General features: G+C 56.3%; 1 protein-coding gene across 1 annotated transcript in view; it reads right to left on the bottom strand.

The window, feature by feature from the left end:
* Nucleotides 1-396: 396 nt before the first annotated feature.
* Nucleotides 397-15,366, bottom strand: part of LOC105471890 (olfactomedin 1) — a 42,638-nt gene continuing 27,668 nt past the window's right edge. Inside the window, exon 6 of the mRNA XM_011724695.3 lies at nt 397-2,075. Within this exon, the coding sequence (XP_011722997.1) occupies nt 1,401-2,075 (675 nt within the window). The 3' untranslated portion in view covers nt 397-1,400. The remainder of the gene's footprint in view (nt 2,076-15,366) is intronic.

Raw genomic sequence — 15,366 nt, 5'->3', positions numbered from 1 at the left:
CCCTCAGCAGGGTCTCTGCCCATCACGCCAGGGCTGTCTAAAGTGGGTGCCGCCCCAGGCCCCCTCCAGCGGTGTCTGTGGAGGGAAAGCAGGGTGGAGATGGGGTGTGGCTGGGGTCCCTGGTGCACAGTCCCCAGGGACACAACCTGGCACACAGTTGGAGTAGTGCCCCAGAGTCACCTAAGGGGTGGGGGATAGATTCTAAGCTGCTCCTCCACGTTGGGGAGATGGGAGGTTAGAGATCCAACAGGTACCTGCTGTGCCCTCTTCCGAAAGAAAAGATTTATTTCCCTTTCCCTTTCTCAAAGAGCCACTCAAACCTGGGAATCCGTCTGCAAGGACCTGGAAGTCTCGGTCAGTTTTTAAAACTCTCAGAAATGACACATGAAGCAAAAAGATCTCCTAATGTTTTTATTGTTCCTTAGATAACTGGATAGTACAAAGTTTTCCTTTGTTTTTTACTTAAAAAATGTACTTCCCGCACACTGTTGCCCGTATGACTTTACCGTCCCATCGGAAACCAGAGTTTCCCTAGGTGAGCCCTTCCTATCTGCGGTTACATGATTGAGCTAATTTAACAAGAAGAGAGAGTAATTCCTTTGATTATTATCAACATGAACTTGACTATGTCTCTATAAGGGTGAACACTGATTTTTTTTTTTCTTTTTAGAAACAAAAACCATCCACTTATTAATCCAAACTACGGCATTGCATCTACAACAATCATTGCATAAACTGAACATACAAAGTTACCACCTCAAGGGAATAACAGAAGAACGCTGCACAATATATCTACGGGGTACGCGAGTTCAAACAACGTGGGCACAGCAACTTCACTCTACACACTCTGACCATCGCTTCAGTATGTACTAGACACGGGTCCAGGAGCTACGTGGAGTCTCAGCACAGTTAATCTAAGAGACAGCAACACAGTCAAGAAACAGCACTGCGATGGGATGCGAGTTACACTAGCCTACGGCCGGGTGTGGCCCGGGGCTCCCCAAGAGCCCAGATGCCACATCCCTCGGAGCTGACCACGATCTAAGGAAATGTTCATGCCATCCTAACAGTGGGTTGTTCCCCGGTGAGAGTTGGCCAACAGTCATTGCCTTGCCTCTTTAGTATGTTGTGTGACCAGAGAGGGACGAGGCGGGGAGGAAAACCGGGGCGCCGTGGGCTGCAGTTCCAGCTGCAAATACGGGAGTTTCTTCCGATGTCTGTGGCCCGCCGGCTGGAAAGGGACAAACACGGAGGTAATGCCATCCCTCGACGTCAGAATCCGCACTGCTGATGATTTTTCAAAATTGGTATTGTTAGTATCATTGGTATCTTTTTGGCAGCGGTTTCACAGGAGTTTCCTCTGGTGAGGACGTGGGCCCTTGGCTTCCAGGAGGAGGGAGCTACAACTCGTCGGAGCGGATGACGTGGAAGAGGGTCACGTTGTAGAGGATCTGGTGGCCATTGTTCCAGGCGTACAGGGCCCGGTCCTTGGGGTTGTAGTCCAGCATGGAGATGTGGGAGTATTTGTTCTGGAAGGGGATGTCGATGTACTCGTAGGTCGAGGCGTTGGTCTGGTAGGCATAGTGGACCTTGGTGCCCCCCGAGTAGCCGTTGGTGACGTACAGCGTGCCGCAGATGATGAAGGCCTCCCCGGCGCTGCGCTTGGGGTAGCTCGTGTTCCAGGTCTGCAGGGTCTGCAGGGACACGGGGTCCAGCCTGCTGACCACGATGTTGCCGGCGTTCTGGTTGGTGGCGTACACAGCCCACAGCCCGCTCTCGTCCACCATGAGGTCGATGTCCGAGTGGCCGCCCCAGGCGTAGTGGTACATGTTGTTGTAACCGGCATAGTCCAGGCTGCGGGTCTTGAGGATGGTCTCTGTCTTCAGGTCGAACCTGATGATGATGTGGCTCTGGAACTTGTTGAAGTAGATGGACCCGTTGTAGACCACCTGCCCCGTGCCCGACCAGGGGTGAGGGAGACGGTGGGAGGTGAAATTGTCCGTGTTCATGAAGTCAACCATGGACTTGTACTCGCGTACGAAGCGGTTGTTGTGATAGCCGTCCATGTACCACACCTGTGGAGAGAGCAGACCCAGCGGTCAGCAGTTTCAAAGACCCAGCCAGCACTTCCAAAGACCCAGCGAGCACTTCCAAAGACCCAGCGAGCACTTCCAAAGACCCAGCGAGCACTTCCAAAGACCCAGCGAGTACTTCCAAAGACCCAGCGAGCACTTCCAAAGACACAGCCGGCACTTCCAAAGACCTAGCGAGTACTCCAAAGACCCAGCGAGCACTTCCAAAGACTCGGCGAGTACTCCAAAGACCCAGTGAGCACTTCCAAAGACCCGGCGAGTACTCCAAAGACCCAGTGAGCACTTCCAAAGACCTAGCGAGTACTCCAAAGACCCAGCGAGCACTTCCAAAGACCTGGCGAGTACTTCCAAAGAACCAGTGAGTACTCCAAAGACCTAGCGAGTACTCCAAAGACCCAGCGAGCACTTCCAAAGACCTGGCGAGTACTTCCAAAGAACCAGTGAGTACTCCAAAGACTCAGCGAGTACTCCAAAGACCCAGCGAGTACTTCCAAAGACCTGGCGAGTACTTCCAAAGAACCAGCGAGTACTCCAAAGACCCAGCGAGTACTCCAAAGACCCAGTGAGGACTTCCAAAGACCCGGCGAGGACTTCCAAAGAACTGGCGAGTACTCCAAAGACCCGGCGAGGACTTCCAAAGACCCGGCGAGGACTTCCAAAGACCCGGCGAGGACTTCCAAAGACCCGGCGAGTACTCCAAAGACCCGGCGAGTACTTCCAAAGACCCGGCGAGTACTCCGAAGACCCGGCAAGCACTTCCCAAGACCTGGCAAGCACTCCAAAGACCCAGCGAGCACTCCAAAGACCCAGGGAGCACTCCAAAGACCCAGCGAGTACTCCAAAGACCCAGGGAGCACTCCAAAGACCCAGCGAGTACTCCAAAGACCCAGGGAGCACTCCAAAGACCCAGCGAGGACTTCCAAAGACCCAGCGAGTACTCCAAAGACCCAGCGAGCACTTCCAAAGACCCAGGGAGCACTCCAAAGACCCAGCGAGTACTCCAAAGACCCAGTGAGTACTCCAAAGACCCAGCGAGGACTTCCAAAGACCCAGGGAGCACTCCAAAGACCCAGCGAGTACTCCAAAGACCCAGCGAGTACTCCAAAGACCCAGCGAGTACTCCAAAGACCCAGCTAGTACTTCCAAAGACCCAGCGAGTACTCCGAAGACCCAGCAAGCACTTCCCAAGACCCCGCGAGCACTCCAAAGACCCAGCAAGTACTCCAAAGACCCAGGGAGCACTCCAAAGACCCAGCGAGTACTCCAAAGACCCAGGGAGCACTCCAAAGACCCAGCGAGTACTCCAAAGACCCAGGGAGCACTCCAAAGACCCAGCGAGTACTCCAAAGACCCAGCGAGTACTCCAAAGACCCAGGGAGTACTCCAAAGACCCAGGGAGCACTCCAAAGACCCAGCGAGTACTCCAAAGACCCAGCGAGTACTCCAAAGACCCAGGGAGTACTCCAAAGACCCAGGGAGCACTCTAAAGACCCAGCGAGTACTCCAAAGACCCAGTGAGTACTCCAAAGACCCAGCAAGCACTTCCAAAGATCCAGCGAGGACTTCCAAAGACCCAGGGAGCACTCCAAAGACCCAGCGAGTACTCCCAAGACCTAGGGAGCACTCCAAAGACCCAGCAAGTACTCCAAAGACCCAGCGAGCACTTCCAAAGACCCAGCGAGCACTTCCGAAGACCCAGCGAGCACTTCTGAAGACCCAGCGAGTACTCCAAAGACCTAGTGAGTACTCCAAAGACCCAGTGAGTACTCCAAAGACCCAGCGAGCCCTCTAAAGACCCAGTGAGTACTTCCAAAGTGGGGCGGAGCAGGCTCCTTGGGCGGGAAGCTGTTCCCCAACTTGGAATTTCCTGGTCCTCAGGAGAAGGAGCTGAAAGAGCCAGGAAACAGTAGTCACAACCAAAGGGTGCCGTGGCCTCCCTCCAAACCCAGAGAGCCAGGAAAGAGTAGTCACAACCAAAGGGTGCCACATCCTACCTCCAAACCCAGCACACTCCTCAAAAGGAGACATGGCTATTGTGCTATCAGAGAAAGGACGGCACAGTTTGAAGAAAAGTTCTAGCAGGAAGGTGGGATGGGAACGCACAGGCCCAGTTTGAAGAAAGAATCTAGCGGGAAGGTAGGGTGGGAGCACACAGGCGTATACGTGCAGCCATTCGCCCCTAATCCTGCCCTCTGCTTGCTTGGGATGACACCAGGTTGTGGGACAGCAGCTGCACCTATCTGTTCAATGCCATACCCCCAGCCAGGGCCTGGCCCATAGTGGGGGTCATACACACGTGTGCAAGAAAGGAGCTCCTTCAATGCAGAACCCAGAGCTGAAGGGGGCCTTCGAAGGGGCATAGCCACCTGGCCTAGCTGAAGTCAAATGCTCACAGCCCCGGGCAGCTCTTGTCTGCAGTGAGGACTGGCTCTCAAGGTCATCAGGAAGGGCCAGCTCCCATATCCCAATGAGACACCATGCTTGAGGCCTCTCCTCCCACCAGGTCATCACTGCAGCACGGATTGAGTCATCCCGTCTGCAGGGCAGAACGTCATTAATTTGGCATTTGGGATGCTGTGGGTGTAATCACTCATTGTCACCCCTAATCCAGGGAAAGTGCCTCTCTGAGAAGAATATGGGCTTTGAAGAAGGCTCTGGTTGTCAAAATCAACCAAGATAGCAAACCTAGTAATGGCCCAAGTCTGGGGTCACAGGGGAGGAGATTTCTGACGATCGCTTAAATGCAAGTTGACTTGAGAATTGTCTGGACTTTGTGCAAAATGCTTTAGTCATTTTCAACCAATGTGAGAGCAAATTAGAAAGCAACGCAGTCAGGCAGAGGGAGTCTGGCAGGCTGGTGCCGCTCTGCATGCATCTGTCTGGCAATGAGACAGCTGCTTTATCCATCGAGGGCTCTGGAGCTGCAGGAGACTAAGGATGAGGGAGCTTTCAGACTTGGCATCACACATGCGCTAAAAATTAAAAAAAAATTATAACCTTCTTCTCAAGACATCCATTCAGATACTTACAGGCAGATGCGCTTTTTGTTTTTAATGAGATTTTTTTTTTTTTTCAGCTAGGCCTCATTTGAGGCTATTATCCTTAGCCCTCCCACAGACCAAACCTCAATGATGTGGGTCACAGATTAGAACCGGGAGGGGTACTGGAGGGAACGGGGCCGTGCACTGAAACCTCCTTAATGACACTGCCCAAATTCTGCCCTCTTGCCCCCTTTTTGCTTGGCTATCTCCTCAGACACGGAGGTCACTGCTTCTGAAACGCACATCTAATACCATTCCTCCCCCAGCCCTCTCCTGACCTGCCTGGAGGAGAACCACCCCTGCCATCACGGCACACAGAACACCTTTGACTGTGTTCACACATCGCCTCCACAAACGAGCCCTAGATCGCAGGGATGCAGGGTGACTCACCCCTGTACCCCGGGTTCAGAGCCTCCTTCCCATGGGCAGAACGGGGAGACAACAGCATTAAGTTGCTAAGGATTTTGAAATCACCTTCTCTTTCAGGACACCGGCAAATCGGACACAGGACACAGCACTCTGAAGATGTAATTGGGCGCGGGAAGGAGAACCGGCACACGGTGCTCGGGCCCTGGGTGGGGTTCAGGGGAGGCTGCTCCGAGCGTTTGCCAGTTTCTGTGGGGTAAAAACTCCTCCGAGGCTGAGATCCAGTTACCAATGGGAAGGCTCCCATGCAAAGGGAGACACACGGACCCCCAAAGGCCTTGGGATAAGGAGACCCGTGCTTCACAGTAGGCCCTCTCCTCCGAGTTCCTTCCCTCGACCTTCTCATCTGAAAGGCCTTTTTCTTCCCCTTTCTCCAAGTCCCAAGGCTCAGATCAAATCCCATCAATGCCTGGGAGCTTCCTCTCTGGGGAGGCGGCCCCAACTACGGTGCCGACTTTTAGGGAGATTGAGCACTTACGCCTCCGGGCAGGACCTATCATTCTCTCCAAAAAGACCCAAGGGCACCCAGCAAAAGGCCAACAGCGGAACCAGGCTGTCTGGACACCTGGTCACTTGTGTGCCCTCACTCAGGGCGCTCACTGCGCCGGACGCTGGCGTCATCTCTTGCCTTCAATGATCACATGAGACCGTGCACCCATGGCGCCGTGATCGCCCCATTTTTAGACTAGAAAGTGGAGGCCAGGGAGGTTTGGTGACTTTCCAGTGGTCAGGGCCTGGAGGGGACTCCAAACCCTGAGCTTGAAACCACCAGTCTGGCCAGGGGTGATCTGCCCTGGGGGCACTGGCCATGCCCAGAAACAGTTTGGATTGTCTTGACTGGGAAGGGGGGAAAGTGTTGCTGGCATCTAGCGGCAGAGGCCAGGGGTGCTGCTCCCCGCAACGAGGCATGATCCAGTCCCAGATGTCAGTGGGTGAGGCTAAAAAGCCCCAGCCGTGACACGCTGCTGTCCACGCCATGAACCTGCCAGGTAAACGACCCATTTCCCTCTGTCCACTTATCCTTTCTGCCCCCAGGGGAACCTGGAGGGCAAACCCTCTGTCCCCACATCACCCACCAGGCCTGACCTCAGGCAAGCAATCCGTCCCTGTGCTGGGGAAGTGGGGCCTGGCCAGGTGAGGGTTCGGCCGGCCTCCTCCCGCCTCCTATGGATGCAACCTGGATGTGGACGTGGGTTTGAAGGCTCGGCCTGAAGCTGCAGACCTGAGTGGTGAATGCGTAGGGAGGTGAAGATGGCACCCCTGGCTGAAGATTTCAGTGGCTCCCACAACACAGGATATTTCTTTTCTAGCAGGGCTGAATTACAAAGAAGTACATTCACCCTTGACCTTTCGTGGCTCTGGCGGTCTTGAGGAAAGGTTCTGTGTGTGTCCAGCTCCAGCAGGAAAATTGTCCCAAATAGGGGGGACACACGTGCAGGGAGAAGCTTGCTGTTCCTACCTGGCCTCGTCCTTCCTGCCATAGAGCGGGGGTGGGTGAGGGGCTTGGATGACATCAGCCCTGGGGATGATACTGTGCTATGTGCAAAGAGGGCTGTTCCCCATGCACACGGGAATAATCCGTGTCCGGGGCCTGCTTCCCGCCGCCTCATTTATCAGTGGTGCTGGCAGCTCTCTCCTGGCCCCTGCAGCTCTGGTGTGGCCTGTATGAAACTTCTAGAATGCCAGTCCAGCCTGTCCCTTACCCAATCCCCTATATTGGAGTCTGATCCCAGACTCCAAACTCTGCTGCCCAGCCAGCCCCTTCCTTCCTCCCCAGGTTGCCCGGTCACGTCCTTGAGTCCCAGAGCTTCCATCTCTTGCCTCTGTACCTGCACGAGCTGCCCTTCCACCCCGTCCCCATCCCTGCCCCAGCCCACACTCACCCCCTCGGGAGGTACTTCCTCAACCCCTGTACCCCTAGGCAGGCAGGTGTCCACTCTTGTAGCGGACTGAATAGTGGCCCCCAGAAGATAGGTCCACATCCTGGGACCTGCAGATGGAACTTTATTTAGGAAAAAGGTCTTTGCAGATAGGATTAAGAATCTCGTCTGGGCATGGGGGCTCACACGTGTAATCCCAGCATTTTGGGAGGCTGAGGCGGGCGGATCACAAGGTTAGGAGTTCAAGACCCGGCCAATACAGTGAAACCTTTTCTGTACTAAAAATACAAAAATTAGCCAGACATGGTGGCATGTGCCTGTAATCCCAGCTACTCGGGAGGCTAAGGCAGGAGAATCGCTTGATCCTGGGATCCCAGGATGTGGAGGTTGCAGTGAGCCGAGATCGCACCACTGCACTCCAGCCTGGGCAACAGAGCTAGACTCTCTCAAAAAAAAAAAAAAAAAAAGTATCTCAAGATGAGCTCAACCTGGATGAAGGTGGGCCCTAAATCCAGTGACAAGTGTCCTTATAAGAGACAGAAGAGGGGACACAGACACAGGGAGGAGGCCACGTGAAGACGGAGGCAGAGACTGGAGTGATGCAGCCATAGCCAAGAACACTTGGAGTCACCAGAAGAGGTAGGAGCGTCCTCCCCTGTCGTCTTTAGAGCACAGCCCTGTAGGCGCCCTGGTCTGGGGCTTCCAGCCTCCAGCACTGGGTGGCAGTGAACCCCAGTGGTGCCCCCAGGCTGTGGGAGCTCCTGCAGCAGCCACAGGACACCTCTTGGGCTTCTACACCCGTGTGCTGGGGCATCGGGCATGTGTCCTCCACCTGACTGAGAGCCTGGAGGGGAGGTCTCGCCGCCTCAATGTGACCCAGCACCCCCACCCAGCTCAGGGCACAATGTGGGTCCGCCAGAGCTTTCTGACCTCCCAGGCACTGCTTTGTGGATCCCACAGAGTGAGGGGTGTGCACGTGGCGGGACTCCTGTTAATGCAGCACCAAGAATCGCCTCCACCACCAGCCACCGCCAGTCTCCAGCGAGACCCGGGGAGTTTCCACCCCTCTCTGTGCCTCAGTTCCCTGTGCTGTAAAACAGGTCCTGTGAGGACCTGCCACCTGCAGTGGTTCAGTAAATGCCAGCGATCATCATTTCTGGGTCCTTAGCCTAGGACTTGAGTGTCCTTGGTGGTTCTGGGTAGGCTAGACACGGCCCTCAGAGCCTGCTGGAGCTCACCAGGCCCAGGCACCACCCAAAGGAAGAAGGTTGGAGGATCGCCTGTGGGGACGTGGCGGTAGGGCCAGCCCATCTGAAAACCGAAACCACAGGAGGCCTGGCCTCTGGACTAGCCCAGGATGCAGCAAGACAGGCCGTGACACCCATCCCTCCACAGAATCACAGAGGCTTAGGGACCCCATCCCCAAATCCCCAATTCAGAGAGGCCCAGAGAGAAGGAAGGCCTCTCTCAGGGTCACATGGCCAGCTGTGCCGGCTGCCACCTGCTCTGTGCATTAGGAAGCGTGTACGCTGGTCTGGATCTTGCACACAGCACATCCAAAGCCTGCCCTGACCTCCACACGGCTTGCTTCCACCTATGTTCCCAAGGCTGCCCTCCCCCACCCCACAAAGCGGCTTCCATCTATGAAGGAGACAGCGGCTCACCGAACCTGCTCATCCCTGGACTCCCCCAGCAATGTCCTTTTCCCTCTGGCACGGCCTCTGCAGGTGGGCCTCTCCTCATCCCTCTTCCTTCTCCCCCTCAGGGGCCTTGTCCCAATCTCATCTGGCAGCTCCACGTGGTGGCCCCTGTCTGTGCCCTGCAGAAGCCAAGCCCTCCTGCCGCCGTCCTCCCAGGAACAGCACGGCGTCCACACGAGCCCTTGCTGCTGAGGTCTCCCGGTGTCAAGGCATCCACAGTGGCCCAGGAGACACCTGTCCAAGAGCGGCCCTGCACAGACTGGGTGGACGGGTCACCCTCTGGCTGGGAGAGAAATGCCTGAAAGCAGGTGTGCAGGGCTGGCTGGCCATCCTGCCCCGGGTCTTGGCTACACAGAGCCCCAAGGCTGGGCCCCAAGCTCAACCCAGGGGCACCATTCATCTCCTATTTTCCAGGTGCTGGAGACACAAGCCCTGTCCTCCCAAAGCTTCTGACCTCATGAGGGGCCATGGCTGCATGTAGAAGTCCTCCTGCTGGAAGAATCTTGGGGTTTCCCAGGCATAGGAAGGGGAGACCGGAGAGAATATTCTGGGAGCAGAAAGCCAGTGCAGCCTGGAGGGAACAGGGACCTTAGACAGCATAGACCAGAGACTCTTCTGCAGGTGCCTCTCCCAACTGAGAGCCCCACAGGGCGGGTGGCCCCCGGTGCTGTCTGTCCATGGAGCCCTCTTGGTGAATCAGCAGACGGCGCGTGTCCCTCCCTGACCTAATTGCTCTTCGTTTATAGCTGGATGGGCTGCTGTGTGCTATGGGCACATCTGGTGTATTAGAGCCACTGGTGCTGCCGCCACCGCGTGAGCCCCTGTGCAGGTCTGCCCTTTCTGATCATGACGCCGAGGAACAGAAGGTTAAGAATGTCCTGGCCAGGCACGGTGGCTCACACCTGTAATCTCAGCACTTTGGGAGGCCGAGGTAGATGGATCACAAGGTCAGGAGATGGAGATCATCCTGGCCAACATGGTGAAACCCTGTCTCTACTAAAACACACACACACACACACACACACACACACACACACAAATTAGCCAGAAGTGGTGGTGCACACCTGTAATCCCAGCTACTCGAGAGGCTGAGGCAGGGGAATTGCTTGAACTCGGGAGGCGGAGGTTGCAGTGAGCTGAGATTGCACCATTGCACTCCAGTCTGATGACAGAGCAAGACTCCATCTCAAAAAAAAAAAAAAAAAAAAAAAAAAAAGAACGTCCCAAAGGTCACAGAGAGATGCAGACTCCAGTGTGGAGCCGCCCTGAACCTCTGTGCCCAGCTGTGAACCCCGCTATCCACAGGGACCCCACACAGGAGCTCACTGGTGACATCTGATGTCCCCAACGGCTCTGCAACACACCTGCCCTCAGCACAGGTAGGAAACGTCAGATTCCCAGCCCCAAGATGTAGGAAGAGCAGGGGATCAGGGCAGGACTCAGGCCTCCTGAGGGTCGTGGGGGTCTCTGCACACTGATCATCCTTCTCTAGTTCAACGGACCACATGCTACAGTCCCCGAGAGCCTGTGGCCAGACGCTGAGCAAGGCCACTGCGGGAGCACAGCCTCCCTCTAATTCCACCACACAGGCTGAAAGGCCCCAAGTTCCCGCCCAAATCCCCTCCCCAAACCCTGAGGGTTTCTTTGCGGAGGAAAAGATAAAATAAAGCAAGGGGTCGGTACCTCCTTCTCCAACACACAATGCATTTGTAAATACCGCGCTTTCAGGGGACCAGGCTTCCCCGAAACCAAGGCCCAGCACAGCTTCCCGTGTAAGAAAAACTGGCTGTCTGAACCTCTGGACCGCATTTCGGCTGCGTGTGGTGCAGTTTACTGAGAACGTGGGATTCTCCTAATTGTGCCAATTACTTTCATCAGCTTCCCAGCAAAGGGGGCCTCTCGGTTCAGGGTAGAGCTGGACGATGGGCGCGGACCTGGCACCGCCGTCCCAAACGCCTCTGATGCAACCCCAGGGAGGTGGGAAGAGGGTGCTATCTAGAGGGCTTTGGCGTAGGGACTTAGGCCCGCGCGGCACTTCCCTTTGGTGTGGCGAGCCTCTGTCACATGTCCTCCCGACAGAATTGCTAACGTCAAGGAGCCTGGGCTGCTGGAAAAGACGCTCTCAAGGGGGCTGTCGCTGAATGGGTGGTGGGAAAGAGGTGAGGATTCTGGCAGTTTCTGCCGGAGGCTCCACTGGGGGAGTGAAGGCTGAAGGGGAATAATGATTCTCGGTTCTGGGAATGTCCATTCTCACACTGAGAAGTGGTTTGAAGGGACGCTGATGTTTATGGCACCACTGGCGGTGGGCTGACCACTGCCTGCACCCACACGGTTTTATGCATTTTGGATATTTCCACCTTCTGGAAAAAAAGATCCCATAGGATCCTTATAAAATATCTAGATGGCCTTGACGCCATTTAGATGATGGGAAAGGACTTTGAAACACTAAGCTAAGCTTGCTACTGTTTGTAAAATGACAGTGTTTTCCTAACGATATCACCCCTTTGAACGTGAATTTCCTGGGGTGTTGGGAGTAGCACTGGCCCTCTTTTTGGTGTCTGGTGTCTGCTAATGATGTGAGCTGACCTGAGACTCTTATAGGTAGCGGGTCAGAAAGGATGAGGCAGATGTCAGGCTCTGGAAGGCAGCCCGTGGTCAGAGCAGGCCAGGAGCCTCGGAGCTGGGGAAGGGGGTCCCAGAACTCATGTGGTCTCCCTGTGGGCGGGAACACAGCCTGGCAGGGCATTCGTGCATCAGGTTGAGAGCTGGTCACCCTCCACACAGCCCTTCCCTCCTCCAACACTGAGGCAATGGGACAGGAGGGAAGGAAAGGGGGCGCTGTGGGGCCCGGTGCCCTGGGAAGTGCAGGGGTGGCTCCCTGCTGAGAAGCACTGGGGGGTTCTCAGTGCTCAGCACAGGCTGGGCACACAGACGGCGCTTAATAAATGAACCAAGAAGGCCTGATGCAAAGGCGTCCCAAGCTAACTTTGTTCTGACAGCTTAGCAAGACCCTGCAAGCTGGCTCAGGACCATCCCTCCCGTGGTCACATGAACGCGGAGATTCTGCAGGTTCCCCTGAGCCGGGCTCTCTACTAGGCAGTCCCATTGCACTTCTCCCCTCTGCCCTTGGCCACACCCGTCTTACAATGCCCTCCATGGGAGCTTGCGCTGAAGCCAACATCGATTTTGTTTCCTTTCTTTTGGAGCGAGTTATTGGTCTCCTGTGTGTGTGATCAAAACTGAATGGGAGATTGGAAAAGATCAAAACAAACAAACCACGGCTGGCCTAGATCAATGGCAGGACGTGGGGACATGTCACTTAGCACACCGGGAGTTGGAGGCTGCACTGAGCATATGGCTTGGAGTGACTGTGGTTGACCGTGCTCTGAGCAGGCCCCCAGTGGCTCCTCTGCCAGCCCCAGCACTCATCTCCCCCACTCCCCTGCCAGGGATCCCTCCTCCTGGGGTTTCTCCCCACACTCTACTTGCCACCAGAGCCTCTTTTCCTGGAGGGCGATCCAGTCATCAAGCAGAAAATAGATGCCTAATGATCAAAAGCATCCATCAGCACCACGACAGCTTTGCAAACCCACACCCTGGCTACGCTGTGCAAAGCAAACAGCCGGGGCTTCCAGGAGCCCCAGATCCTAGGCACCTAGAAAAACGATAACCTGACTAGCGCTCCCTACGACAAAGGAAGGGGATACAAAAACAGGAGTCAAGAGGCGTACACGTGAGGCGTTAGATACAGACAGAGCAGTGCAGTCCCGGGGGGTGTTAGATATAGACAGAGCAGTCCGGTCCTGGGGGGCGTTAGGTCCAGACAGAGCAGTGCAGTCCTGGGGGGCATTAGGTCCAGACAGAGCAGTTTGGTCCTGGGGGGCGTTAGGTCCAGACAGAGCAGTCCGGTCCTGGGGGCCATTAGGTCCATACAGAGCAGTTTGGTCCTGGGGGGCGTTAGGTCCAGACAGAGCAGTCCGGTCCTGGGGGGCGTTAGGTCGAGACAGAGCAGTGCGGTCCTGGGGGGCGTTAGGTCCAGACAGAGCAGTGCGGTCCTGGGGGGCGTTAGGTCCAGACAGAGCAGTGTGGTCCCGGGGGGTGTTAGATATAGACAGAGCAGTGCGGTCCTGGGGGGCGTTAGGTCCAGACAGAGCAGTGCGGTCCTGGGGGGCGTTAGGTCCAGACAGAGCAGTTTGGTCCTGGGGGGCGTTAGGTGCAGACAGAGCAGTTTGGTCCTGGGGGGCGTTAGGTCCAGACAGAGCAGTGTGGTCCTGGGGGGGTGTTAGATATAGACAGAGCAGTGCGGTCCTGGGGGGCGTTAGGTCCAGACAGAGCAGTGCGGTCCTGGGAGGTGTTAGATATAGACAGAGCAGTGCGGTCCTGGGGGGTGTTAGATACAGACAGAGCAGTGCGGTCCTGGGGGGCGTTAGATATAGACAGAGCAGTGCGGTCCTGGGGGGCGTTAGGTCCAGACAGAGCAGTGCGGTCCTGGGAGGTGTTAGATATAGACAGAGCAGTCCGGTCCCGGGGGGTGTTAGATATAGACAGAGCAGTGCGGTCCTGGGGGGCGTTAGGTCCAGACAGAGCAGTCCGGTCCTGGGGGGTGTTAGGTCCAGACAGAGCAGTGAGGTCCTGGGGGGCCTTAGGTCCAGACAGAGCAGTGCGGTCCTGGGGGGTGTTAGATATAGACGGAGCAGTGCGGTCCCGGGGGGCGTTAGATATAGACAGAGCAGTGCGGTCCTGGGGGGCGTTAGATATAGACAGAGCAGTGCGGTCCCGGGGGGCGTTAGATATAGACAGAGCAGTGCGGTCCTGGGGGGTGTTAGATATAGACAGAGCAGTGCGGTCCTGGGGGGCATTAGATATAGACAGAGCAGTGCGGTCCTGGGGGGTGTTAGATATAGACAGAGCAGTGCGGTCCTGGGGGGTGTTAGGTCCAGACAGAGCAGTGCGGTCCTGGGGGGTGTTAGATATAGACAGAGCAGTGCGGTCCTGGGGGGCGTTAGATATAGACAGAGCAGTGCGGTCCTGGGGGGTGTTAGGTCCAGGCAGAGCAGTACGGTCCTGGGGGGCTTTAGGTCCAGACAGAGCAGTGCGGTCCTGGGGGGCGTTAGATATAGACAGAGCAGTGCGGTCCTGGGGGTCGTTAGATATAGACAGAGCAGTGCGGTCCTGGGGGGTGTTAGATATAGACAGAGCAGTGCGGTCCTGGGGGGCGTTAGATATAGACAGAGCAGTGCGGTCCTGGGGGGTGTTAGGTCCAGGCAGAGCAGTGCGGTCCCGGGGGGTGTTAGATATAGACAGAGCAGTGCGGTCCTGGGGGGTGTTAGATATAGACAGAGCAGTGCGGTCCTGGGGGGTGTTAGATATAGACAGAGCAGTGCGGTCCTGGGGGGCGTTAGATATAGACAGAGCAGTGCGGTCCTGGGGGGTGTTAGGTCCAGGCAGAGCAGTACGGTCCTGGGGGGCGTTAGGTCCAGACAGAGCAGTGCGGTCCTGGGGGTCGTTAGATATAGACAGAGCAGTGCGGTCCCGGGGGGTGTTAGATATAGACAGAGCAGTGCGGTCCCGGGGGGTGTTAGATATAGACAGAGCAGTGCGGTCCCGGGGGGTGTTAGATATAGACAGAGCAGTGCGGTCCTGGGGGGTGTTAGATATAGACAGAGCAGTGCGGTCCTGGGGGGCGTTAGATATAGACAGAGCAGTGCGGTCCTGGGGGGTGTTAGGTCCAGGCAGAGCAGTACGGTCCTGGGGGGCGTTAGGTCCAGGCAGAGCAGTGCGGTCCTGGGGGGCGTTAGATATAGACAGAGCAGTGCGGTCCCGGGGGGCGTTAGATATAGACAGAGCAGTGCGGTCCCGGGGGGCGTTAGATATAGACAGAGCAGTGCGGTCCCGGGGGGCGTTAGATATAGACAGAGCAGTGCGGTCCCGGGGGGCGTTAGATATAGACAGAGCAGTGCGGTCCCGGGGGGCGTTAGATATAGACAGAGCAGTGCGGTCCCGGGGGGCGTTAGATATAGACAGAGCAGTGCGGTCCCGGGGGGCGTTAGATATAGACAGAGCAGTGCGGTCCTGGGGGGTGTTAGGTCCAGGCAGAGCAGTACGGTCCTGGGGGGCGTTAGGTCCAGGCAGAGCAGTGCGGTCCTGGGGGGCGTTAGATATAGACAGAGCAGTGCGGTCCCGGGGGGCGTTAGATATAGACAGAGCAGTGCGGTCCCGGGGGGCG

Source organism: Macaca nemestrina, chromosome 14, assembly GCF_043159975.1.
Source record: "Macaca nemestrina isolate mMacNem1 chromosome 14, mMacNem.hap1, whole genome shotgun sequence".
NCBI classification, from domain to species: domain Eukaryota; kingdom Metazoa; phylum Chordata; class Mammalia; order Primates; family Cercopithecidae; genus Macaca; species Macaca nemestrina.
The sequence above is the reverse complement of the archived record's forward strand: the minus strand, read 5'-3'. Positions and strand labels throughout refer to the sequence as shown.